The sequence below is a fragment of the Aricia agestis genome, chromosome 19 (assembly GCF_905147365.1).
Source record: "Aricia agestis chromosome 19, ilAriAges1.1, whole genome shotgun sequence".
Classification (NCBI taxonomy): domain Eukaryota; kingdom Metazoa; phylum Arthropoda; class Insecta; order Lepidoptera; family Lycaenidae; genus Aricia; species Aricia agestis.
This window is the reverse complement of record NC_056424.1, coordinates 11,418,882-11,445,547: the sequence shown is the minus strand read 5'-3', so window position 1 is coordinate 11,445,547 and position 26,666 is coordinate 11,418,882. Positions and strand designations below refer to the sequence as shown.

General features: G+C 36.6%; 1 protein-coding gene across 4 annotated transcripts in view; it reads left to right on the top strand.

Annotated features, from left to right (window-relative positions):
* Positions 1–256: 256 nt before the first annotated feature.
* LOC121736867 (rho GTPase-activating protein 190) overlaps positions 257–26,666 on the top strand; it is a 51,981-nt gene continuing 25,571 nt past the window's right edge. For 2 of the 4 annotated variants that reach the window (XM_042128334.1, XM_042128331.1), the window contains exons 1-10: positions 257–351; positions 798–930; positions 20,409–20,521; positions 21,553–21,697; positions 23,141–23,346; positions 24,826–25,068; positions 25,341–25,441; positions 25,631–25,718; positions 25,925–26,052; positions 26,369–26,531. In XM_042128334.1, the coding sequence (XP_041984268.1) occupies positions 867–930; positions 20,409–20,521; positions 21,553–21,697; positions 23,141–23,346; positions 24,826–25,068; positions 25,341–25,441; positions 25,631–25,718; positions 25,925–26,052; positions 26,369–26,531 (1,251 nt within the window). In that variant the 5' untranslated portion in view covers positions 257–351; positions 798–866. Of the gene's footprint in view, positions 352–777; positions 931–20,408; positions 20,522–21,552; positions 21,698–23,140; positions 23,347–24,825; positions 25,069–25,340; positions 25,442–25,630; positions 25,719–25,924; positions 26,053–26,368; positions 26,532–26,666 lie in introns of all 4 variants that reach the window. The other 2 variants (XM_042128332.1, XM_042128333.1) reach the window with 2 other exon arrangements.

Sequence of the window (26,666 nt, the reverse complement as noted above, 5' to 3'; positions counted from 1 at the left end):
AGCCGTGGGCCGTGGGCGGCTGTGGCCCGTGGCCCGTGAGTGGCGAATGGCGACTTTTGGCATAAAAGTGAAGAAATTAAAATGTGGCAACATCGTAGTGTCATCTCTTTTTTCTTAGATTGATTTGAAAGGGATGACACTACGATGTTGTCACTTTTTAATTTCTTCACTTTTTTGCCAGACTTTTACTCTTTCTTGACATTACGAAACCAGGGGAATTTTTAAAGCTAGCAACAATATTTAAGTACAAAGCAACGCGAGTAGTGTCAGTGCTAGATTATTGCGATTTTATCAAAAATTAATTGGATTATTGATAAAATGTGAACAATTCGGTTATAAATCGATAAATATGTATGTAATAAATTATTAGACAGTTATTAAATACAATATTTCCTTCATTTTTACTAGTTGTGCATAATCAGTTTTTACTGTGTCAAACTCTCCAAACTGCGGGTTTTCAATCCAACTACATTCTTTCCAATTCTTGTTTCTATCTGAATTAAATACAAGTAAATATAACAGGATACGTGATTGTAAACATTATATCCTAATCATCATTTAAATAATGTATGAGCTGATAAATGTCGATATTGTTACATCTGGTTGTCGAATACCCCTGTCGTGGACAGCAATATTTCATTTCCGCCACTAAATTCTACAGTATTTTGTATTATATCTCACAATTATATAGAATTGTAAAATTTAATTTCACACCGGCACACAACTAGTCAGAAATAATTTAAAACTGTCTATACATTGTTACTACATAATATTTAGCTGGATCATTTCTTGTGCAGTAGACTCTGTGTTGTGATGAGTGCATCAGTTTGTACAGTCCCGAAACTAATGTATTGAATTAATGAAAAATGGCCAAAAAATCCGAGAACACCGGGGGAAAATTGGTCACAGTTTCAGTTGTAGGCCTCTCAGGTGAGTCCACTGTAGACTGTAAAACATTTTATTTTTTCCATTTCATTTTTCACTGGCTAGAAACTAATTTTCGGAATGCTTCTATATAATTCCTACCACTGTTTTGGGAACTAACCTGAAGCATTAATATTGAGTAGATTCTAATAATGTTTAAAGCTTTGGGTGCTGAACATTCTTATTATTACAGATACGAATTAAAACCTATTACAAGTGTTACTCTACTTATTTCCATTTGCACAGATCTGGGTATAGAATTTGGCCATTAAATTTTAGAAGAAGAGTTTTATTAAGAGCACAACTAACCCAAAAAATCAAACATCGTCCTTCTCTCTTCACACTCACGCTTGTCTTTCATATACCAGGTGAAAAAGGATGATGCGTAATCATCACCAAGTTAGTTTTTTCTTAACAACTGTTAAGCTGCGGAATCATCACCAAGTTAGTTTTTTTCTTAACAATTGTGATTTTTTGGGTTACTTGCGCTCTTAATAAAACTCTTCTTCTGAAATTTAATTTCCAAATTCTATACCCAGATCTGTGCAAATGGAAATAATTAGGTGATGATTGGTGATGATTCCGCATCATCCTTTTTCACCTGGTATATGAAAGACAAGCGTGAGTGTGAAGAGAGAAGGACGATGATTTTTAAAATGTTGTATATTTATTGAGTTCAATAAATATACAACATTTTCAAAATCCGCCAGGTCAGTGTCTCAATAATGGAATTTTATACAAAGTGTGAAAATAGTGACGTAGTTTAATGCACGGTTATGGCAATATATGAATAATTTGTGAAAATTAGATGCATATTTGTAATTTTTTTCTGTTGAGAAAATTTTAAGATAATATTGTGTTTTCGCTCAGATCAAACTCTTGGAAATATAATGTAGTATCTATGAATAATTATAAAATTGACAATTTTGGGTTAGTCACCCCCTTAAGTCAAATACTTTAAATACTTTGGTTACTCAAAATATGTTTTCATTTGTTTGATCGTCTTCTTTGTTTGCTTGTGAAGGTAAGTTTTTATTACATAAAATAAGTGAGAGAAAAAGGTTTAGTTTTATTATTTTTATATTTGTTAGAACCCTAATTTTACCTTCAGCTTTTTTAAAATATTATGCAATTATGAAATCTTAAACACACACAAGTGTTGTGTAAAAATTTAAATGGACTGTAATCTGTGTGGATATTTTGGATTGTTGTATTCTGTTGTCTTTCTGGTAATGGATTTGTACAATGTACCTTCTGCTAACTGGTAAAACATCGTTGTTTTCTATGGAAATTACTGATAATACTATAAAACTTCTGTGACTATTGTACTATAACATATTAATTTTAAGGTATTTTAATATTCTCTGTCCTCGTATTTTTAATCTACCTCACTATCTCTCATATATATTGGATCCGAGAGCATTGAGTCAATGATATTGGATAATGTAATATAGACATAATATGATTCATTTCTTCCTTGATCATAGATTTTTGACATTTGCTGAGAGATTGGATCCAATACGGTCATAGAAATAGGTGTTGCCAGTTATTTAATATAAAAAAGAGTTTTTAATTTCTTGTTCGTTAATATGTTTCAAATAATGTAATGTAATTATTTTTCTAATTATATACTTCAATAATCTTGCTGAAATAACAAAAAACAAGCCATATTAAAAATGACGATGTCTTTTGACAAATCGAATTCTCTGAGATCTAGTAACCCTGACGTCAATACCTGTCAGCGTTAGCGCTCTCCATTGGCTATTGAAACCACATATGACGTAAAATAGGATCAATGAAATATGATAATGTAATACGCAGATATGATCAAATGATCATATATATTGGATCCTATATATGATCATAGAAATGATCCAATATAATATATGATAATGTAATACCCCCCTAAGGTTTGACTGGAAGAAAATGCCACAAGGCATTAAGCCTGCCTTTGTGCAACGATGTACAAAAGTTTTAAATGAAATAAAAATAAATAAATAAAAATCAGTCAAATAGTATTTTAAAAAGATAAAACCGACTTCAAAGTTGTAAAAAAATCCTTATCTCAAAAACTGCAGAACCGATTTTGATGAAGCTTGCAGTATTCCCTAAGTTGAACCATATGATATATATATATATATATAATGAGTTTTAGTTTCGTAATTCGTTTCTTAACACTCGTGGCGCTGCTCGTGTCACAGATTAATATATGAGAAGTAATTAATTGCGTATGCCATTTAAAAATTTGGTTTGCAAAAAATAACAGCTAATAAATCATTTTGTCAGCGTACAAAGATTTTGTTAGCAATAATTGAATTCACGTATTCTGTAAATAATCATGACAATGGTCAGCAATTTAAAAACATAACTGGCAGCGAGTTTTATGATGTATCTGCAAAATAAACAGTCGCTCGGCAGAATAATTACTTGGTCGGCAAGATTATACATTCGGTCAGCAGAGAAAACATTTCAGTATTTTATTTCATTTCATTATTAATTAATTTATTTTATTAATTAACTAGCTGTTGCCCGCGACTTCGTCCGCGTGGACTTCAGTTTATAGCGCGCGATGTCAGCAAAATTGGTGTCAAAAGCTTTTATAAAAAAACCCTGGTACCCCTTAAATCAATACAGCTGTGCAGTGTGCACACAATAAGTATTTCATTTTTTTATATTAAACTTTATATTTTATGCCAAATTTTAAAGCTTATTTAGCCCTCCAATTACACAACTTTACCCATAAACTATTTATCATTGATAGATTTAAGGTTACATCACTGCACAGATAAAGTACTGAGTTATTTAATACCGTAGAATAGATATAACAATCGAAAAAAATCGAAACTTAAATGAAAGATGATACTACGTCTTATAGAAAGACTTTTGAGCAAGCGTCAGCGCGATGTAGAAGACGCACGGCGCCATCTATTATGAATTGTTGGAACTAACTTAATTTGAACAAATTTACGCATTTTCACCCCCTTACAACCCTTTTTTTCCAGTAAAAAAGTAGCCTATGTCCTTTCTCAGGCTTTAGACTATCTGTATACAAAATTTCATTACAATCGGTTCGGAAGTTTTGGCGTTTGGCGTGAAAGAGAGACTGACAGACAGACAGACAGACAGAGATACTTTTGGCGTTTGGCGTGAAAGCGAGACTGACAGACAGACAGACAGACAGAGATACTTTCGCATTTATAATATTAGTATAGATTATGTGCACACTGCATAGCTGTTTTTGGGTATTTTGATTAATTAAGGGCCGCGCTACACCGGAATGGAGCTGCCATGCGAGGCGAGCACTTTCAGCGCTGCCATTCCGGTGTAGCGCGGCCCTAAGAGGGGTACCACTTACCAGGGTTTTAAAAAGTTTTAAATTTGACACAAATTTTGTTGACACCGCGCGCTATAAACTAAAGTCCACGCGGACGAAGTCGCGGGCAACAGCTAGTATATATATATAATATTATTATAATATTATTAAATATCATATTCTAACGTATTAAAAACTATAAACAAAAACATACTAACTAATAAGATGTGCCTGAAGTTCCGAACGTTCAAGTGAACGAATTAGCTACAAAACAAAAACAGCTTATCTTGTGTATCAAAATATAATATGCATCATAGTGAGATAAGGGGACACTTTTAGAGGGTGCAAATGTTATTTCTAACTCAAAAAATAGTCACCCCTAAAACCCACCCTTATAATTCCAAGTCGATTTTCTTCCACCCCACAGTGATTGAAAATTCTAAAAAAATTCATGCTAGTATATTTATAGATCCTACATACGATGGTAATATTTTCAACTTGCGGACTCACCCCTAAAACTTACCCTTAAAATTCAAAGTCGATTTTCTCCCACACCACAGTGATTGAAAATTCTAAAAAAATTCATGCTAGTATACTTATAGATCCTACATACGATGGTAATATTTTCAACTCGCGGACTCACCCCTAAAACTTACCCTTAAAATTCAAAGTCGATTTTCTACCATACCACAGTGATTGAAAATTCTAAAAAAATTCATGCTAGTATACTTATAGATCCTACATACGATGGTAATATTTTCAACTTGCGGACTCACCCCTAAAAATTACCCTTAAAATTCAAAGTCGATTTTCTCCCACACCACAGTGATTGAAAATTCTAAAAAAATTCATGCTAGTATATTTTAAGATCCTACATACGATGGTAATATTTTTAACTTGCGGACTCACCCCTAAAACTTACCCTTAAAATTCAAAGTCGATTTTCTCCCACACCACAGTGATTGAAAATTCTAAAAAAATTCATGCTAGTATACTTATAGATCCTATATACGATGGTAATATTTTCAACTTGCGGACTCACCCCTAAAACTTACCCTTAAAATTCAAAGTCGATTTTCTACCATACCACAGTGATTGAAAATTCTAAAAAAATTCATGCTAGTATACTTATAGATCCTACATACGATGGTAATATTTTCAACTTGCGGACTCACCCCTAAAAATTACCCTTAAAATTCAAAGTCGATTTTCTCCCACACCACAGTGATTGAAAATTCTAAAAAAATTCATGCTAGTATATTTATAGATCCTACATACGATGGTAATATTTTCAACTTGCGGACTCACCCCTAAAACTTACCCTTAAAATTCAAAGTCGATTTTCTCCCACACCACAGTGATTGAAAATTCTAAAAAAATTCATGCTAGTATACTTATAGATCCTACATACGATGGTAATATTTTCAACTTGCGGACTCACCCCTAAAAATTACCTTTAAAATTCAAAGTCGATTTTCTCCCACACCACAGTGATTGAAAATTCTAAAAAAATTCATGCTAGTATATTTTAAGATCCTACATACGATGGTAATATTTTCAACTTGCGGACTCACCCCTAAAACTTACCCTTAAAATTCAAAGTCGATTTTCTCCCACACCACAGTGATTGAAAATTCTAAAAAAATTCATGCTAGTATACTTATAGATCCTACATACGATGGTAATATTTTCAACTTGCGGACTCACCCCTAAAAATTACCCTTAAAATTCAAAGTCGATTTTCTCCCACACCACAGTGATTGAAAATTCTAAAAAAATTCATGCTAGTATACTTATAGATCCTACATACGATGGTAATATTTTCAACTTGCGGACTCACCCCTAAAAATTACCCTTAAAATTCAAAGTCGATTTTCTCCCACACCACAGTGATTGAAAATTCTAAAAAAATTCATGCTAGTATATTTTAAGATCCTACATACGATGGTAATATTTTCAACTTGCGGACTCACCCCTAAAACTTACCCTTAAAATTCAAAGTCGATTTTCTCCCACACCACAGTGATTGAAAATTCTAAAAAAATTCATGCTAGTATACTTATAGATCCTACATACGATGGTAATATTTTCAACTTGCGGACTCACCCCTAAAAATTACCCTTAAAATTCAAAGTCGATTTTCTCCCACACCACAGTGATTGAAAATTCTAAAAAAATTCACGCTAGTATATTTTAAGATCCTACATACGATGGTAATATTTTCAACTTGCGGACTCACCCCTAAAACTTACCCTTAAAATTCAAAGTCGATTTTCTCCCACACCACAGTGATTGAAAATTCTAAAAAAAATCATGCTAGTATACTTATAGATCCTACATACGATGGTAATATTTTCAACTTGCGGACTCACTCCTAAAAATTACCCTTAAAATTCAAAGTCGATTTTCTCCCACACCACAGTGATTGAAAATTCTAAAAAAATTCATGCTAGTATATTTTAAGATCCTACATACGATGGTAATATTTTCAACTTACGGACTCACCCCTAAAACTTACCCTTAAAATTCAAAGTCGATTTTCTCCCACACCACAGTGATTGAAAATTCTAAAAAAATTCATGCTAGTATACTTATAGATCCTACATACGATGGTAATATTTTCAACTTGCGGACTCACCCCTAAAAATTACCCTTAAAATTCAAAGTCGATTTTCTCCCACACCACAGTGATTGAAAATTCTAAAAAAATTCATGCTAGTATATTTTAAGATCCTACATACGATGGTAATATTTTCAACTTGCGGACTCACCCCTAAAACTTACCCTTAAAATTCAAAGTCGATTTTCTCCCACACCACAGTGATTGAAAATTCTAAAAAAAATCATGCTAGTATACTTATAGATCCTACATACGATGGTAATATTTTCAACTTGCGGACTCACTCCTAAAAATTACCCTTAAAATTCAAAGTCGATTTTCTCCCACACCACAGTGATTGAAAATTATAAAAAAATTCATGCTAGTATATTTTAAGATCCTACATACGATGGTAATATTTTCAACTTGCGGACTCACCCCTAAAACTTACCCTTAAAATTCAAAGTCGATTTTCTCCCACACCACAGTGATTGAAAATTCTAAAAAAAAATCATGCTAGTATACTTATAGGTCCTACATACGATGGTAATATTTTAAACTTGCGGACTCACCCCTAAAACTTACCCTTAAAATTCAAAGTCGATTTCCTACCATACCACAGTGATTGAAAATTCTAAAAAAATTCATGCTAGTATACTTATAGATCCTACATACGATGGTAATATTTTCAACTTGCGGACTCACCCCTAAAAATTACCCTTAAAATTCAAAGTCGATTTTCTCCCACACCACAGTGATTGAAAATTCTAAAAAAATTCATGCTAGTATATTTTAAGATCCTACATACGATGGTAATATTTTCAACTTGCGGACTCACCCCTAAAACTTACCCTTAAAATTCAAAGTCGATTTTCTCCCACACCACAGTGATTGAAAATTCTAAAAAAAAATCATGCTAGTATACTTATAGGTCCTACATACGATGGTAATATTTTAAACTTGCGGACTCACCCCTAAAACTTACCCTTAAAATTCAAAGTCGATTTCCTACCATACCACAGTGATTGAAAATTCTAAAAAAATTCATGCTAGTATACTTATAGATCCTACATACGATGGTAATATTTTCAACTTGCGGACTCACCCCTAAAACTTACCCTTAAAATTCAAAGTCGATTTTCTCCCACACCACAGTGATTGAAAATTCTAAAAAAATTCACGCTAGTATATTTTAAGATCCTACATACGATGGTAATATTTTCAACTTGCGGACTCACCCCTAAAACTTACCCTTAAAATTCAAAGTCGATTTTCTCCCACACCACAGTGATTGAAAATTCTAAAAAAAATCATGCTAGTATACTTATAGATCCTACATACGATGGTAATATTTTCAACTTGCGGACTCACTCCTAAAAATTACCCTTAAAATTCAAAGTCGATTTTCTCCCACACCACAGTGATTGAAAATTCTAAAAAAATTCATGCTAGTATATTTTAAGATCCTACATACGATGGTAATATTTTCAACTTGCGGACTCACCCCTAAAACTTACCCTTAAAATTCAAAGTCGATTTTCTCCCACACCACAGTGATTGAAAATTCTAAAAAAATTCATGCTAGTATACTTATAGATCCTACATACGATGGTAATATTTTCAACTTGCGGACTCACCCCTAAAAATTACCCTTAAAATTCAAAGTCGATTTTCTCCCACACCACAGTGATTGAAAATTCTAAAAAAATTCATGCTAGTATATTTTAAGATCCTACATACGATGGTAATATTTTCAACTTGCGGACTCACCCCTAAAACTTACCCTTAAAATTCAAAGTCGATTTTCTCCCACACCACAGTGATTGAAAATTCTAAAAAAAATCATGCTAGTATACTTATAGATCCTACATACGATGGTAATATTTTCAACTTGCGGACTCACTCCTAAAAATTACCCTTAAAATTCAAAGTCGATTTTCTCCCACACCACAGTGATTGAAAATTATAAAAAAATTCATGCTAGTATATTTTAAGATCCTACATACGATGGTAATATTTTCAACTTGCGGACTCACCCCTAAAACTTACCCTTAAAATTCAAAGTCGATTTTCTCCCACACCACAGTGATTGAAAATTCTAAAAAAAAATCATGCTAGTATACTTATAGGTCCTACATACGATGGTAATATTTTAAACTTGCGGACTCACCCCTAAAACTTACCCTTAAAATTCAAAGTCGATTTCCTACCATACCACAGTGATTGAAAATTCTAAAAAAATTCATGCTAGTATACTTATAGATCCTACATACGATGGTAATATTTTCAACTTGCGGACTCACCCCTAAAAATTACCCTTAAAATTCAAAGTCGATTTTCTCCCACACCACAGTGATTGAAAATTCTAAAAAAATTCATGCTAGTATATTTTAAGATCCTACATACGATGGTAATATTTTCAACTTGCGGACTCACCCCTAAAACTTACCCTTAAAATTCAAAGTCGATTTTCTCCCACACCACAGTGATTGAAAATTCTAAAAAAAAATCATGCTAGTATACTTATAGGTCCTACATACGATGGTAATATTTTAAACTTGCGGACTCACCCCTAAAACTTACCCTTAAAATTCAAAGTCGATTTCCTACCATACCACAGTGATTGAAAATTCTAAAAAAATTCATGCTAGTATACTTATAGATCCTACATACGATGGTAATATTTTCAACTTGCGGACTCACCCCTAAAAATTACCCTTAAAATTCAAAGTCGATTTTCTCCCACACCACAGTGATTGAAAATTCTAAAAAAATTCACGCTAGTATATTTTAAGATCCTACATACGATGGTAATATTTTCAACTTGCGGACTCACCCCTAAAACTTACCCTTAAAATTCAAAGTCGATTTTCTCCCACACCACAGTGATTGAAAATTCTAAAAAAAATCATGCTAGTATACTTATAGATCCTACATACGATGGTAATATTTTCAACTTGCGGACTCACTCCTAAAAATTACCCTTAAAATTCAAAGTCGATTTTCTCCCACACCACAGTGATTGAAAATTCTAAAAAAATTCATGCTAGTATATTTTAAGATCCTACATACGATGGTAATATTTTCAACTTGCGGACTCACCCCTAAAACTTACCCTTAAAATTCAAAGTCGATTTTCTCCCACACCACAGTGATTGAAAATTCTAAAAAAATTCATGCTAGTATACTTATAGATCCTACATACGATGGTAATATTTTCAACTTGCGGACTCACCCCTAAAAATTACCCTTAAAATTCAAAGTCGATTTTCTCCCACACCACAGTGATTGAAAATTCTAAAAAAATTCATGCTAGTATATTTTAAGATCCTACATACGATGGTAATATTTTCAACTTGCGGACTCACCCCTAAAACTTACCCTTAAAATTCAAAGTCGATTTTCTCCCACACCACAGTGATTGAAAATTCTAAAAAAATTCATGCTAGTATACTTATAGATCCTACATACGATGGTAATATTTTCAACTTGCGGACTCACTCCTAAAAATTACCCTTAAAATTCAAAGTCGATTTTCTCCCACACCACAGTGATTGAAAATTATAAAAAAATTCATGCTAGTATATTTTAAGATCCTACATACGATGGTAATATTTTCAACTTGCGGACTCACCCCTAAAACTTACCCTTAAAATTCAAAGTCGATTTTCTCCCACACCACAGTGATTGAAAATTCTAAAAAAAAATCATGCTAGTATACTTATAGGTCCTACATACGATGGTAATATTTTAAACTTGCGGACTCACCCCTAAAACTTACCCTTAAAATTCAAAGTCGATTTCCTACCATACCACAGTGATTGAAAATTCTAAAAAAATTCATGCTAGTATACTTATAGATCCTACATACGATGGTAATATTTTCAACTTGCGGACTCACCCCTAAAAATTACCCTTAAAATTCAAAGTCGATTTTCTCCCACACCACAGTGATTGAAAATTCTAAAAAAATTCATGCTAGTATATTTTAAGATCCTACATACGATGGTAATATTTTCAACTTGCGGACTCACCCCTAAAACTTACCCTTAAAATTCAAAGTCGATTTTCTCCCACACCACAGTGATTGAAAATTCTAAAAAAATTCATGCTAGTATACTTATAGATCCTACATACGATGGTAATATTTTCAACTTGCGGACTCACCCCTAAAACTTACCCTTAAAATTCAAAGTCGATTTTCTACCATACCACAGTGATTGAAAATTCTAAAAAAATTCATGCTAGTATACTTATAGATCCTACATACGATGGTAATATTTTCAACTTGCGGACTCACCCCTAAAACTTACCCTTAAAATTCAAAGTCGATTTTCTACCATACCACAGTGATTGAAAATTCTAAAAAAATTCATGCTAGTATACTTATAGATCCTACATACGATGGTAATATTTTCAACTTGCGGACTCACCCCTAAAACTTACCCTTAAAATTCAAAGTCGATTTTCGACCATACCACAGTGATTGAAAATTCTAAAAAAATTCATGCTAGTATACTTATAGATCCTACATACGATGGTAATATTTTCAACTTGCGGACTCACCCCTAAAACTTACCCTTAAAATTCAAAGTCGATTTTCTACCATACCACAGTGATTGAAAATTCTAAAAAAATTCATGCTAGTAAACTTATAGATTCTACATACCATGGTCATATTTTCAACTTGCGGACTCACCCCTAAAACTTACCCTTAAAATTCAAAGTCGATTTTCTCCCACAACACAGTGATTGAAAATTCTAAAAAAATTCATGCTAGTATACTTATAGATCCTAAGTAAGGGTAAGTATTTTTAATACCAAAATTGGGTATTAATTTTTTTAGTTTATGGTAGACTTTTACATGGAACTGCCCTGTTATTGACAAATATTTTTAACTATAAGGCATCTATTATTTAAACTTATATTATTACTTCCAATGAAATAAAATACGAAAAAGATGACTGATAAATGTATACTTACCGAATGACACAGAGATCCTTTAGCAATCGATGAAAACGACACACCGTCGATATTTTCTATATCTTTAATTAGTGTAGGTATTACTTCTGCGAGAGAAACTTTTTTTGCTGTGGGTTATTTAAAATAAATTAAACCAAGTAAAAAACCACAATGTCTCGAAATATCTCAAAGCGTTACGTCACAGATGGTCGAGCTTGAATGTAGTCGTGGAAAGTTCCATAAATTTTGAATTTTAAGAGTAAGTTTTAGGGGTGAGTCCGCAAGTTGAAAATATTACCATGGTATGTAGAATCTATAAGTCTACTAGCATGAATTTTTTTAGAATTTTCAATCACTGTGTTGTGGGAGAAAATCGACTTTGAATTTTAAGGGTGGGTTTTAGGGGTGAGTCCGCAAGTTGAAAATATTACCATCGTATGTAGGATCTATAAGTATACTAGCATGAATTTTTTTAGAATTTTCAATCACTGTGGTATGGTAGAAAATCGACTTTGAATTTTAAGGGTAAGTTTTAGGGGTGAGTCCGCAAGTTGAAAATATTACCATCGTATGTAGGATCTATAAGTATACTAGCATGAATTTTTTTAGAATTTTCAATCACTGTGGTGTGGGAGAAAATCGACTTTGAATTTTAAGGGTAAGTTTTAGGGGTGAGTCCGCAAGTTGAAAATATTACCATCGTATGTAGGATCTATAAGTATACTAGCATGAATTTTTTTAGAATTTTCAATCACTGTGGTATGGTAGAAAATCGACTTTGATTTTTAAGGGTAAGTTTTAGGGGTGAGTCCGCAAGTTGAAAATATTACCATCGTATGTAGGATCTATAAGTATACTAGCATGAATTTTTTTAGAATTTTCAATCACTGTGGTGTGGGAGAAAATCGACTTTGAATTTTAAGGGTAAGTTTTAGGGGTGAGTCCGCAAGTTGAAAATATTACCATCGTATGTAGGATCTTAAAATATACTAGCATGAATTTTTTTAGAATTTTCAATCACTGTGGTGTGGGAGAAAATCGACTTTGAATTTTAAGGGTAATTTTTAGGGGTGAGTCCGCAAGTTGAAAATATTACCATCGTATGTAGGATCTATAAGTATACTAGCATGAATTTTTTTAGAACTTTCAATCACTGTGGTATGGTAGAAAATCGACTTTGAATTTTAAGGGTAAGTTTTAGGGGTGAGTCCGCAAGTTGAAAATATTACCATCGTATGTAGGATCTATAAATATACTAGCATGATTTTTTTTTAGAATTTTCAATCACTGTGGGGTGGAAGAAAATCGACTTGGAATTATAAGGGTGGGTTTTAGGGGTGACTATTTTTTGAGTTAGAAATAACATTTGCACCCTCTAAAAGTGTCCCCTTATCTCACTATGATGCATATTATATTTTGATACACAAGATAAGCTGTTTTTGTTTTGTAGCTAATTCGTTCACTTGAACGTTCGGAACTTCAGGCACATCTAATAAGTATGATTAGTTCTATGTTACAATAAAGTAAAAAATAAAACGCCATCTGTTGAATCGTATTAGAACTAAAATGTTCATTCCATCGATATATTTCTGGATTTTTTATAATATTATACATAAAATATGTTTAAGATTTTTGAAATTTTATTTTAATACACATCCAAGACCCAGGAAAATTGAAAACTTTTTGTTCCGCCTGCGGGACTCGAACCCAGGACCCCCGGGATGAGCGCTGGCCACGCGCAATGCGAATTCATTTTCATCGAAATTTTCATGGAAATAAGATATTTTCCCACATCAAAATGTAGCCTATGTCCTTTCTCAGACTCTAGAATAACTGTATACAAAATTTCATTGCAATCGGTTCAGTAGTTTTGGCGTGAAAGCAAGACAGACAGACAGACAGACAGACAGACAGAGATACTTTCGCATTTATAATATTAGTATAGATAAAGACTTAACAGAAAGCATACTTACCACGGATACCGAAGCGGGGGGTCGGGGGGTGCAGCCCCCCCGAAATGGGGGCTGGGGGGGAAAGGGGGGGGGCGCCAAAACAAAAACAAACAATTCAGAAAGTCCAAAAGTAGGTTATGTTAGGTTAGAACTTAGACCACAACACAGCTGTCTGTGTTCACCGAGCGAGCGAAGCGAGCGTGCTGCGGCAGCAGCCGGAGACTGTCATGAAACAAAAGGGGGGTTCGGGGGGCGCAGCCCCCCGCCAAAACAAAAAAAATAAATCCAGAATTTTTCGCTTATTCTCTGAGTGCTTACCAAAATTTAATGAAGTATAGGCCACTCATTGCAGCATTGTTTTATTTTGCAATCATGGTCACCCTATAACTTACGTAGGAGTACGATGCGGCTAAACGTGGGCCGCCTTATTGAAAAACGTATCGCAATTACAATCCGGCTAAACGTCGACACGCCGCATTACAAAACGGCGCCGTATTTTAAAATTGCTATGCGACAGCCGGGTGCCCCTTGGGGATAGATGGGTTAACCAAATGATATATTATATAGTGATACCTAGCATATTAAATTATCATGGTTAGGTAGCTAATGAGCAAAGAGATAAACACAACTTTTAAAAGCCTTGATGAGGCTTCTCAAGACAAATCTCAGGAGAAGTTGGTGTAGATATTCAGAATATATTACTGGGTGCTGTAGGGTAATTGGTATGTCAGCAACATATTTACATAAAATGCAGCTCAATATAAAAATGACAAACGAAGAGGCAGACACATATTTACCTATAATGCAATGTAAAAATGACAGCCAAAAAGGCAGCAACATATTATTTACCTTAAATGCCGGCTGGCAATGTACCTGCAGTTTTTCTAATGTTGGGAGAGACCCATATTTTGTTCGTTTGCCCCCTTAGTTTTTATAAAAAACCAAAAATGCAGGTCAATATAGTTATAAATGACTGGAGAAAAGGCAGTAACTTATGAACTTAAAATGGAACCTAGTGTGAAAATGCCAGGAGAAAAGGACTAAAAAAGAAATCTCTCTTGCACAGCTGATTTGGTGGCTGCAACAATTTAAAAAAAATTGTCTAGATTCTTATCTCCCTTTCCTCTACATTTTGAACCCTATCCCTAAAGTAATAAAGCATTGGATTTGTACATTAGTACATTATTAAGTATACCAATGCCTCTCAATGTCAATATCCATTGGGTAAATGGAGTATACTCCAGGGATCAATTGTTCGGTTTACATCTATTGTTATATATGTATTATCACATCTTGTGCACTTCCTATTTTATTGATAGCTTCCTCCGTACAACATTCTTATCTGCTGTATAAACATGAATAGTTCAATGTTTGGTGTCTGGCATACAAATTTAAATTTAAGCTAAGTAGTTTGTTTTGTAACTTTTATCATCTTGGAACAATGGGTGGGAATTGAAATTAAGGTTTTCTGGCTAAAATGGCTTTAGTGTCAGTAGTAACAAAGGTACTTACATATTATATAATTTGGATTACAAGACTGCAACAAAATAAACAGCGAAACCACCAAAATGTCTTCGGTAAAATTTTACCGAAGTGTGACTTGGACTCGCGCACGAAGGGAAAATACCTAGAGCAAAAATATGCAAAAATTGTGGGTTTTGTATGGAAGCCCCATTAATGAATTAGTTAATTTTAATTTTATTATTAATTATTAAATTAATAAACACAACTGAGGCTTTTGTGAACATTTCAAGTTCCTACCTGTTGATATTATTGAGATCAAGCAAAATAAAAAACGAAAAAATTACGTTTGTTGTATGGGAGACCCGTTAAAAATTTAATTTATTTTGATTTTTTTTTATGAAATAAGGGGGCAAACGAGCAAACGGGTCACGTCAACTTCCGTCGCCAATGGACACTCGCAGCATCAGAAGAGCTGCAAGTGCGTTGCCGGCCTTTTAAGAGGGAATAGGGTAATAGGGGAGGGTAGGGATGGGAAGGGAAGGGAAGGGAATAGGGGAGCATAGGGAAGGGAATAGGGTAGGGGATTGGGCCTCCGGTAAACTCACTCACTCGGCGAAACAAAGCGCAAGCGCTGTTTCACGCCGGTTTTCTGTGAGAACGTGGTATTTCTCCGGTCGAGACGGCCAATTCGTGCCGAAGCATGGCTCTCCCACGTATAAGTATTTGTTGTTATAGCGGCAGAAAAAGTCTACCTATAGCGGTTCTTGATACAACCTGGAGATAGACAGACAGAAGGACATCTACGAAGACGAAGTCTTAGTATTAGCGTCCCGTGTTCACCCTCTAGGTATGGAATCTTAAAAATCGACCAAGTGCGTATAGAACTCGCGCACGAAGTGTTCCATACCATTACAGAGCAAAAATAGGCATTTTTTTTTGGACGGGATGGGACCTTTTCAATTTATTATTGATTTTAGTATTTGTATTTTTTTTTGTTATAGCGGCAATAGAAATAAATAATTTGTGAAAATTGCAACTCTTTAGCTATTACCGTTGAGATACAGTTTGGAGTCAGATGTCCATCTGGACAGACATCGAAGTCCCAGTAAGTAGTAAGGCCTGGTACACATTGGGCGTTTTGAAGCGTGCGCTTTGCTAATGGCGGCTCTCGACATAGGCGAACGCGTTGGCCAACGCGTCTGCAGACGCGTTGGCCCAATGTGTAGAACGGGCGTTCGCGCGTTGGCCGTAGGTATTTAGACGTTGGCCAACGCGCGAACGCCCGTTCTACACATTGGGCCAACGCGTCTGCAGACGCGTTGGCCAACGCGTTCGCCTATGTCGAGAGCCGCCATAACGCGCGTTTCGAGAACCCCGGATTCTATTGAAGCGTACACACGCGCGCTTGCATGTGTACGCTTCAATAGAATCCAGAGCGCGCGCTTCAAAACGCCCAATGTGTACCAGCTCTAATAGGGCACGTTTTTCCTTTGGGTAAGGAACCCTAAAGGGTTGCTCTCCGGGAGTGCCGGCAGGAAAGAAAACAGCCGGCATACATTTTCGCCGCGCTGTAGACTACTCTTAGTGGGAGATGTTACTTCCTCTCCTATGCTATGGCGGTCTACTCTCCCTGCGTCTAAAGGTGCCTCTTCACAATGGTCGATATTGGCCGACTACAACTTACAAGCCATCGCCATTGTGTAGACGGGGTAATGGTGTATGATGGCGGACGATGGCCGGTGTATTATCAGGCAGTGAGCCATGCGCCATTGTGTTTAACACCAAGTGATTCAAGTTTTTGATCACGTCATGTGTCCCGAACTCCCGACGCAAGTACTCTTTTATCAATCCATTAGTCTACAACATTTTTAAGAAGTTGTCATTTTAAAAATTTGTGGAGGTAGTCCCTCTCTGAGAGAAAGTAATTTTACTAGGTAGTCATCGTAGTCATTCTGTAAATTAATGTTTTAAATAGCGATGTGAAGTTTGTCGATTACTTCCGTCGCACAGTGAATGTTTAATCAGGAAATTGCAAACCTAATATGGATATGAAGTTCTATGCGGGGGTTATTGCAAACTTTTTATTTTCACATAAGTTTTGCTATAGTCGGGACGCGGATGACGTAGAAATTCACAAATCTAAAGCTACTTCTCTTTCAAGACATCTCGTTTCTTACATGTACGGCGCAATAGGAGTAAGATATTATTAATTATTGCGGAAAATCTCTAGTAGTTGCAAGTCCGAAAGTGTATTAAAATTAGTTCAGTAGTTTAGGGCAGGGGTCACCAAATGGCGGACCGCGGTCCGCATCCGGACCGCCGACCCATTGTGTGCCGGCCAAGCATTTTCGAAGATGAACTTCGTTAAAAATAAATTTCGGTCTCGACTTACTGATGAACATCTCCAGGATTTAATATCAATAGCTTGCACCAATTTCACTCCAAACATTAGCTACAAAAATTGTCACTTTTGTCATTGATATAAATTATTAATATAAGGGCCTGTTTCACCACTTCCTGATAAGGCTATCCACCACTTAACTTGACAGATGAAGTATGGAGAATCTGTCAAAAAGCTGTGTATAGCCTATTCGGCACTTTATCAGATAGTGGTGAAACAGGCCCTAAGTATTTGTAAATTCCGTAATTACATTTGTTTAATTTTTTTTTAATGTGTGGACCGCGAAGGTAATTTTATTTCTTAACGTGGATCCCGAGCGTAACTAATTGGTGACCCATGGTTTAGGGTTTTATGAATAGCGATGATCTTTACATTCTTTATTGTAATTTATATGTAACAGCGTTAATATTTTTAAATAAGGGCCTTTTGTATTTAACAGAATATCGAGTTTAATTAGCTTTTCAATTAACCGACTAACCTCTCTTCAATGAGCAGTTCTAATTAAACAACATAATTACATACATCATAATAATGTTAAAAAAATAAAACAGAGATCTCCAAAAATTAAGACTCACGATATTGTTTTGGCATCTTTGTTTACTGATTATTATTTCTTTGGTAGTAAAATATTTAACGTTAAAGTCCAATGATATAGTCCTGAAGTTTCTGATTTAGATTTTAGAAATTATGTGTGTACTGTTTAGTCTAAAATAAAGACCCAACAGTAAACACTTAACCTATGTCCAATCTTTACAAGTTAAACCTACAATAAATTAATTATTGTCAGAGAGAATAGTAAAATATCCAGTTTACCCTTTAGTATTTTAGCATAACGATATAATCCATCTAACAAGTAATTTTGTACTATATGTATAATACGTGACGTTAGACGTGGGAGAGCCATGCTTCGGCACGAATGGGCCGGCTCGATCGGAGAAATACCACGTTCTCACAGAAAACCGGCGTGAAACAGCGCTTACGCTGTGTTTCGCCGAGTGAGCGAGTTTACCGGAGGCTCAATCCCCTACCCTCCCCTATTCCCTTCCCTTCCCATCCCTACCATTCCCTATTACCCTATTCAGCTCTTCTGATGTTGCTCGTTTGCCCCCTTATTACATAAAAAAAATAAAAAAATACGTGTATAACTTTCGTTACATAGCTCATATTTTATTCCACAATATCTTGGAGCTTCTATTATTATGTTACCATTATCTGAGCAGTGTCTGTGATAAAAAGGAAGTATCCAAGTCTTTTGTCAACTCATTAATGGCATGATCTCATCGCGATGCTCCTATGTTTACTGATGTATACGGCCCCAACGTTACTAAATTAAATTTTTTATAGACATCGTTTACATAGATTTCGGATACGTGACTCCCCGTAACTTAGAGTCGTAACTTTGGAAGTAAGGATGAGCTCCGCCCTCCCCGATGAATTTTTTGTTTTCGAAGTTTTCCGTGTTTAATAATATTTAATAATTGAAATCTAAAACGTAATGACTGTATGGGGACATTTTAGTTGGCACCGTTATTGTGAAATACTCCCCTGTATTTACGTTAAATACTAAGTTAGATCTGAACAGAAAATAATATGACACATGATAAGTCGCAACGTAATGTGATATTATCCTCTACGTTGGGCAGTGATAGATATAATTGCCATTTGCACCAAGATTTCGCGAGCTCTGACCACATTATATTATGCAGAATCAAAGTCGATCATGGTCAGTTTACGGTGACGCTGCGTTAAAGTAAAAAACCGTGTTGGATATGTTTTAGATTGCTTGTTTTCTATGAGAGGCCGGCCCGGACTCTTATAGAAATATAAGCAAATTAAAGTGTATGCTTGAACCAATCTATGTACAAATTTTGGAAGCTTAAATCACTCTCCTCTGTTGGCAAAATAGGAATCCCATTTTTACAGAGGCCTTTTCGATTGATTATTCTGTGTTATAAAAGTTGATCAATTGTGTTATGGCAGTTATGCTATGGCTATAAAGACAAAGACATGATGAATACTGACAATGAACTTTAATTTCTAAGCTTTAGTCATTGCTGAGAAAAATCGATATCGCTATTCGCTACAGCCAAATTATCAAGGCGTCGCCTTAAGACGAATATTCCTCTCAACACGTTCGCAATCGCATTGATAATTGCCCATCATGGTCAAAGTGGAGAAGCCACATCAAGTCTATAATATAGCCATTTTACGCGTAGATAACCAGTCCACCAGTTAATGTAGGTAGGTAGACTTCAAGTAAGTTCGAGCCTGATAATTTATTTTACTTAAATATCACTTAAAGCAGCCTTTCTCGAGTTTCGGCTAACAAGTAACATTTATTTGATAGCTCTTTAGAATTTGTGCGACACGTGTATTTTGGGTGTACAAGATGCTTTACCACATACGGCCTTGATACAATCTAGGTCGAACTGAATCGTAATTCGCAATGAGTAGACATCAATATAGTTTAATTTTCGATTTAATCAGTGTTTTTATTAGTTTCTCATATAAGTTCGTAGAGATGTTAGAGTATGCACAGTAGTTATTATAACAGGTCCAGCTTAAAAGTAGCTTTTCTTATGAAATCCTTAGGTTTGTGCTCCATACAAACTTAAGCCTTATACAACACATGTGAGCAGAAAATAAGGATGATAATTATTAAATCTTTTAAACTTTTCGTGAGATTTTCGCCATGTGTGTGGTTGCCGAATAATAAATAATTTTAAACATGTCGATTATAGCCCTTCCTTACTTATAAAATTCAAGTCTTATGTAACTTCTTTTTCTTTACAGGAACTGAGAAAGACAAAGGGCAGCTGGGCGTGGGCAAATCTTGCCTCTGCAACCGCTTCGTCAGGACCGACGCTGATGACTACAATGTGGACCACATCTCTGTGTTGAGTCAGGTAACAGTCATACTTCTAAAGCCAATAAAGCCTATTTTCAGAGCGTGTGCGTTGCCATTTTTTTATGAAATAAGGGGGCAAACGAGCAAACGGGTCACCTGATGGAAAGCAACTTCCGTCGCCCATGGACACTCGCAGTATCAGAAGAGCTGCAGGTGCGTTGCCGGCCTTTTAATTTTGAGGGTAGGGATGGGAAGGGAAGGGAATAGGGGAGTATAGGGAAGGGAATCGGGCCTCCGGTAACCTCACTCACAAGCGCAATGGCTGAACTGACAAACTTCCTCAAAGTCGAGGGCTACTCAAATCATACTGGCAGATTGTAGAGTCCTTTTACACATTGCTCCAAGGAATTGAGCCAGCGCAATGGGCCAACGTGTAAAGTAAATTTCGCTTCCAACTTATGGCCGAGTAAGCCTCTAGAAGCGGCAAGGCTGAACACACACGCTCTGAAAATAGATTGGCAAGGTTTAATGGGTGTCAGAAAAAATGTATGAAAAGTTATATGATTAGTGATTACTATGTTACACCTACGAATATTCATTAGGTTTAAATTCTGTTATATCTGTAGAATGTAGATTGTTGTAATTTACACTAATTTTTAAATTCTTTAATCTTGAGTATGACGTCAGCCACAAAAAGCCTAAACAGGGGCCGTACCACGAAATCGTTTTGAGACTCGAAACAATCGTACGAGAATGCCGCGTCCTGCTCTAACAAACGAGAAATCACGTTGTTAGAGCGGGACGCGGCATTCTTAGCCGATTGTTTGAGTCTCAAAACGGTTTCGTAGTAGGCCCACAGAAGCGATTAAGCTGGTCGCGCACATTTGTCAAAACCGTCGCGGCTTGCGCGTCTAACGCACCATATTAATACACGAAATGCGGCGCGTACGGTGGAGACGAATGTGCGAGGTTTCACATCATTTCATACAACGAGTTCGAAAATGCGGTGCGTTCGTTTTGATAAATGTACGATCACCTTAAATCACCTGTGTAAAACCTTTACCGTGACGTCATCAATTTCCCCCTCAGTCGGACTTCAGCGGCCGCGTGGTGAACAACGACCACTTCCTGTACTGGGGCAGCGTGGGCAAGGAGCACGATGAGCTCGAGTACAGGTTCGAGGTGGTCGAGCAGACTGAGTTTGTGGACGACGCCTGCTTCCAGCCGTTCAAAGGTCAGTAGCAGCTTGGAGGACTACTGGGCGGTCGTGATGTTATACTAGAGTAGCTGAGGCCGTAGCAGTAATCTACGGGTGTAACAAAAATAAGTGATAATACCTTAGGGTGTGTACGTGTTCCTTGTAGAGAGTTCACTGTGAGAGTAGCAGCGCTGAAAGACCAAATTTTTTTTTCACTTTTGTATGGGGAAACTTGTGACGCTCGGGCCCTTGCCCATACAAAAGTGAAAAAAAAACTTCGTCTTTCAGCGCTGCTACTTTTACAGTGAACTCTTTACAAGGAACACGTACACACCCTAAGGTATTATCACTTATTTTTGTTACACCCTGTATACTAATATTATAAAGCTGAAGAGTTCATTTGTTTGAACGTGATAATCTAAGAAAGTACAGGACCGATTTCAAAAGTTCTTTCAATAATGTATAGCTAAGATGTCCCTGAGTCCTATAGGCTATGTATGTACCACGGGCGGGGCGGACCACTAGTGATCTCATAACTCTTCTTGCTAGAAGAAAAGTTACACCTTAAAAGTGATTATGGAACCGACTAAGGCAGGGGCTCCCAATCTTTTTCTGCCTGCGGCGCACTTACAAGTAAATATTTTATCACGGCGCCCTTCTAGCTAATATTACAAAAATATGCATAAATAAACACCTTTATTGATTATAGTTAGGTTAAACAAGTAAATAATAATAAACATATACTTAATCATCGGCTTGCTATGTATAATTCATAATATTATTATTTTATTTTATAATATTTCTGGTTATGGATAATTATGGAGGATTGACTCACCGCTCACGGCGCCCCTCTTGCCTTTCCACGGCGCACCAGGGCGCCGCGGCGCACAGTTTGGGAACCCCTGGACTAAGGCATAAGTGCGGAGTACCTCTAAGTTCTAACTAATGCGTTTTAAAATATCTGCTATTTGGAGCAAAATACAGAATTAGAATTTTAAATGTACTCTGACTACCAGAGAAATTAATTCTCAGGTTGATTGTCGACCTACCTAAATGACTAGTGTTCTGTCAAGACAATGATAGTCTTAATCTGCCGTGACCAAACTACTTCGCAAACTACGGTCGCCAGGACGGACCTAATTGACATAGGCGGATGCCTATGTCAGTTTTACTGATAGTTCAATAGCTTTGTCCACACTGTGCCTTTTTCTGTTCGTCAAGGGCATGCGTTATAGCGCAGTCATCAGCGAACGTGAGGCATGCCCGCGACGCATGCCCTCTGACTGTATCCAAAACTTCAAAAATGACAATATTGGCGTTGCGTTCCTTGACGCATTCAATTATTGAATGCGCCAATATGAAAGTTGATGACGAAAATTAAAGATGAAAGTACACAGTGTGGACATAGCTATTGGTAGATAACTAGAAACCTTAACTATTTCTTTGGTGTAATCTCTTAAACTATGTTACCATTTTCAGCCGTGGGTAAAACTGAGACGTACGTGAAGAGATGCGTCGCCACGAAGCTGCAGTCTGCAGAGAAGCTGATGTACGTGTGCAAGAACCAGCTTGGAATAGAGAAGGAGTATGAGCAGAAACTCATGCCGGATGGCAAACTGTCTGTCGATGGGTTCCTGTGCGTGTACGACGTTAGTTTGGTGCCCGGACGAAGTTGGGAGAAGCAGGTATGTCATGTTCTGCAATTAACACATTTGTCGACCTCTGTGGCTCAGTTGGTGGGCTATTGGTAGCTCAAGCCAGGGGTCGCGGGTTCGAATTCCGCCAACGGAACCAAAAGTTTTCAAAGTTCCTGGGTCATGGATGTGTATTAAATATGTGTTTGATACAATCGGTGTATGATACAATCGGTCTCGGGATGAACTTGGACAAGACGAAAGTCATGTTCAACGAACATGTTCTCCCGAGACCGGTTGCAGTTAACGGTGTCTTTCTCGAAGTCGTAACGGAATATGTCTATTTGGGGCACATACTGCAGGTAGGTAGACATAACTTCGAGAGAGAAGCCGATAGGAGGATACAGTTGGGTTGGGCAGCATTCAGGAAGCTAAGCCACATTCTCACGTCGCATATTCCGCAGAGCTTGAAGACGAAAGTCTTCGATCAATGCGTGCTTCCCGTTATGACCTACGGGGCGGAAACCTGGCCTTTTACAGCAGGGCTAGCTCGTAAGTTTTCCGTCGCTCAGCGTGCTATGGAACGCGCTATGCTCGGAGTTTCTTTGGCGGATAAGCTTCGAAATGAAACAATTCGTCAAAGAACTAAAGTCACCGACATAGTGCAGAGAATCAGTACGCTGAAGTGGAACTGGGCTGGTCACGTAGCTCGAAGAACAGACGATCGCTGGAGTAAACTTACTCTGGAATGGAGACCAAGGCTGGGAAATCGGGGTGTAGGTCGACCTCCAACTAGGTGGGACGACGATCTCCGCTTAGTTGCAGGCCCATGTTGGATGCGAGTAGCAGGAGATCGGTCATCTTGGCGTTCATTGAGAGAGGCCTATGTCCAGCAGTGGACGACTATAGGCTGATATGATGATGATACAATAAAAATCTTAAATATATACATATATAGTATAAAAGTATTAAATATATTTCTGTTGTCTGGTACCCGTAACACAAGTCCTTCAGGTACTTACCACGGGGCCAGACTGACGTGGTGTGAAGCGTCTATAGATATTATTATTAACACTGATGTCTGATTGCCCAAGTCCAAGAGAACCATAGTCAATATCGACTATCGTTGACAGCCACGTTGCGACTTCACTAACAATTATGCATAGTGCATATTTCAAGCAGAAAAGACAGCTATTGCTAGACAAAGCTTTCTCTCTACTTTTTGGATAAATTAGCCACTGGACCTGGTCTATGGAATCAATTTTAAGTTGATATAATGTGTTTGTAAAATCATTTTTGCGTTAAGAAGGAGTATGGATGGTGTGAAATTTCCTTTTTGTAAATTATGCTTCCTAACTATGTAATTAATACTGTGCAAAGTAATAATTGTTACGTCTAAGTCCCTTGATATGCGATGGCTAGTGAAGCAGAGTCTTTAAAACCCAACCCCTGTGGTGGGTTTTGACCATTCTAGATATGCCACCAGTAAATATGTCAACAAAATTATACCACCAATCCACCACTTTTCAGAACGAAACCTTAGCAGCTCTCCTACTCAACATAGTCAAACTCAAGAAACCAGTAGTCCTAGTAACCACTAAGAACGACGAGGCTTCAGAGCAGGGTGTGCGCGAGGCGGAACGTCTGGTACAACGCAAAGAGTTCAAGGGAGCTATACCCATTGTGGAGACGTCCAGCCATGATAACGTCAATGTGGACCAGGCTTTCTTCCTGCTGGCCCAGATGGTGGATAAGTCGAAGGCTAGGATTAAGGTAATTTCAATGAAACTATAACTATTATTACTACTAGAACTACAAAAACTATTAAATTGTTATAAAAGCTATAAACTATTAACAGACTACGACCGATGTCTGAGGTTTTGAATAGGAGTTTATCTATTCAAAAGTGTTATTAATTGGTCAAGGATATTTATGTTAGGCAATAAAAATCGCTAATGAATAATTTTTGTCAAAAAACCCGATTTTAAAGTCAGAAGTAATGACGATTAATTAGTCGCTATCATATTTTTTAATATTTTTTTTAGGTGGCAAACTATGCAGAAGCTTTAAGAATACGAAGGGAGACGTTAGATTTTGTTACTGAAGCGTTTACACAGTTAATAAGGATACATGTACAGGATCATAAGTGAGTATCATGATAATGTTGTCTTCTTCTCAGTTTTCTCATAAGTTTTTATAGGTATCATATTTGTCTCATCTACCTGACTTAAAGAAACACCTCAAATTATATAATTCAATTATGTTACAAAAAGTATTTGTATTATTTTTCGTTTTTTTTTTTTAATTTTTTTTTTACTACAATGCTATGTTGCAGGGAAATGTGGTCTATGGTGAGCAAACGATTATGTCATTATCCGGAATGGACGAAGTTTGTGCAACAGTTTGGCAATGATGGAACGCAGGTAAGAATTTTTTAACTGATTTTATTTTATATAAAAATTTCTACATATTATAAAAAGGTTGCTGACGTCTGCATATACAGTGAGGCCTTATTATTAAAGTGTGTCATTCGTATAGACTTACATAAGTTCTTTCAATGTGTGTTAACCCTAGAATGTCATCTTTACAATACAAATTATTTGTCAATATAATATACAATAACCATCAGGTGGTGTTCCGGAGACACATCAGGCGGCTGAAGGAGGAGCGAACCACCAAGAAGTTAAGGAAGCAACTGGCGAAGCTGCCGCAAGTGCTGTCAAGACTGCAACTGCCTACTGACGATCTGAGAGACAGGTTTGTAAAATTAGACTAGACCTGCATTCTGTTTGCATAAGAAAAAAGTTATTTTCCGGTATTTTAACGGCGTTTTAACAGTGACATCTCGTCGTTAAAATGTAGAAAAAAAACTTATACTTGTCTATAAAAACTTTGTTCTTTGAAATGTTATGAAAATTTACCTCAATCTTTTTTCTCTAATACAGTCTTTATGAAAATAGGAGATAACTGCTCACTGATGTCATTTTAGGCTTGTGTCAGTACTTTTGCTTTAATTTTACTTCTCTCTATATTAGGAACGGTAAAGTTACTGATTTATTTTTCATCGTTTTAGTGACTGGGGCATGGTGCTCCGTCAGTTGCGAGCCCACCGCGACTTCTCTGTATACTTCACGGAGACGCGCGCGCACTCGTCGGGCTCCGGCAGCGGGACGGAGCCCGACAGCCCGCTGGGGGCGGATACGACGTTACGGGTGGGCGAGCGGGCGCGGTACCAGGTGAGAGAACCTATATATTTATATTTAGTCGCGGTGCGCTCGCAGTTGACAGAGTACCTATCATGGTACTACGTCAGCTGTGACTGCACCGCGACTTCTCCGTATACTTCACGGAGACGCGCGCGCACTCGTCGG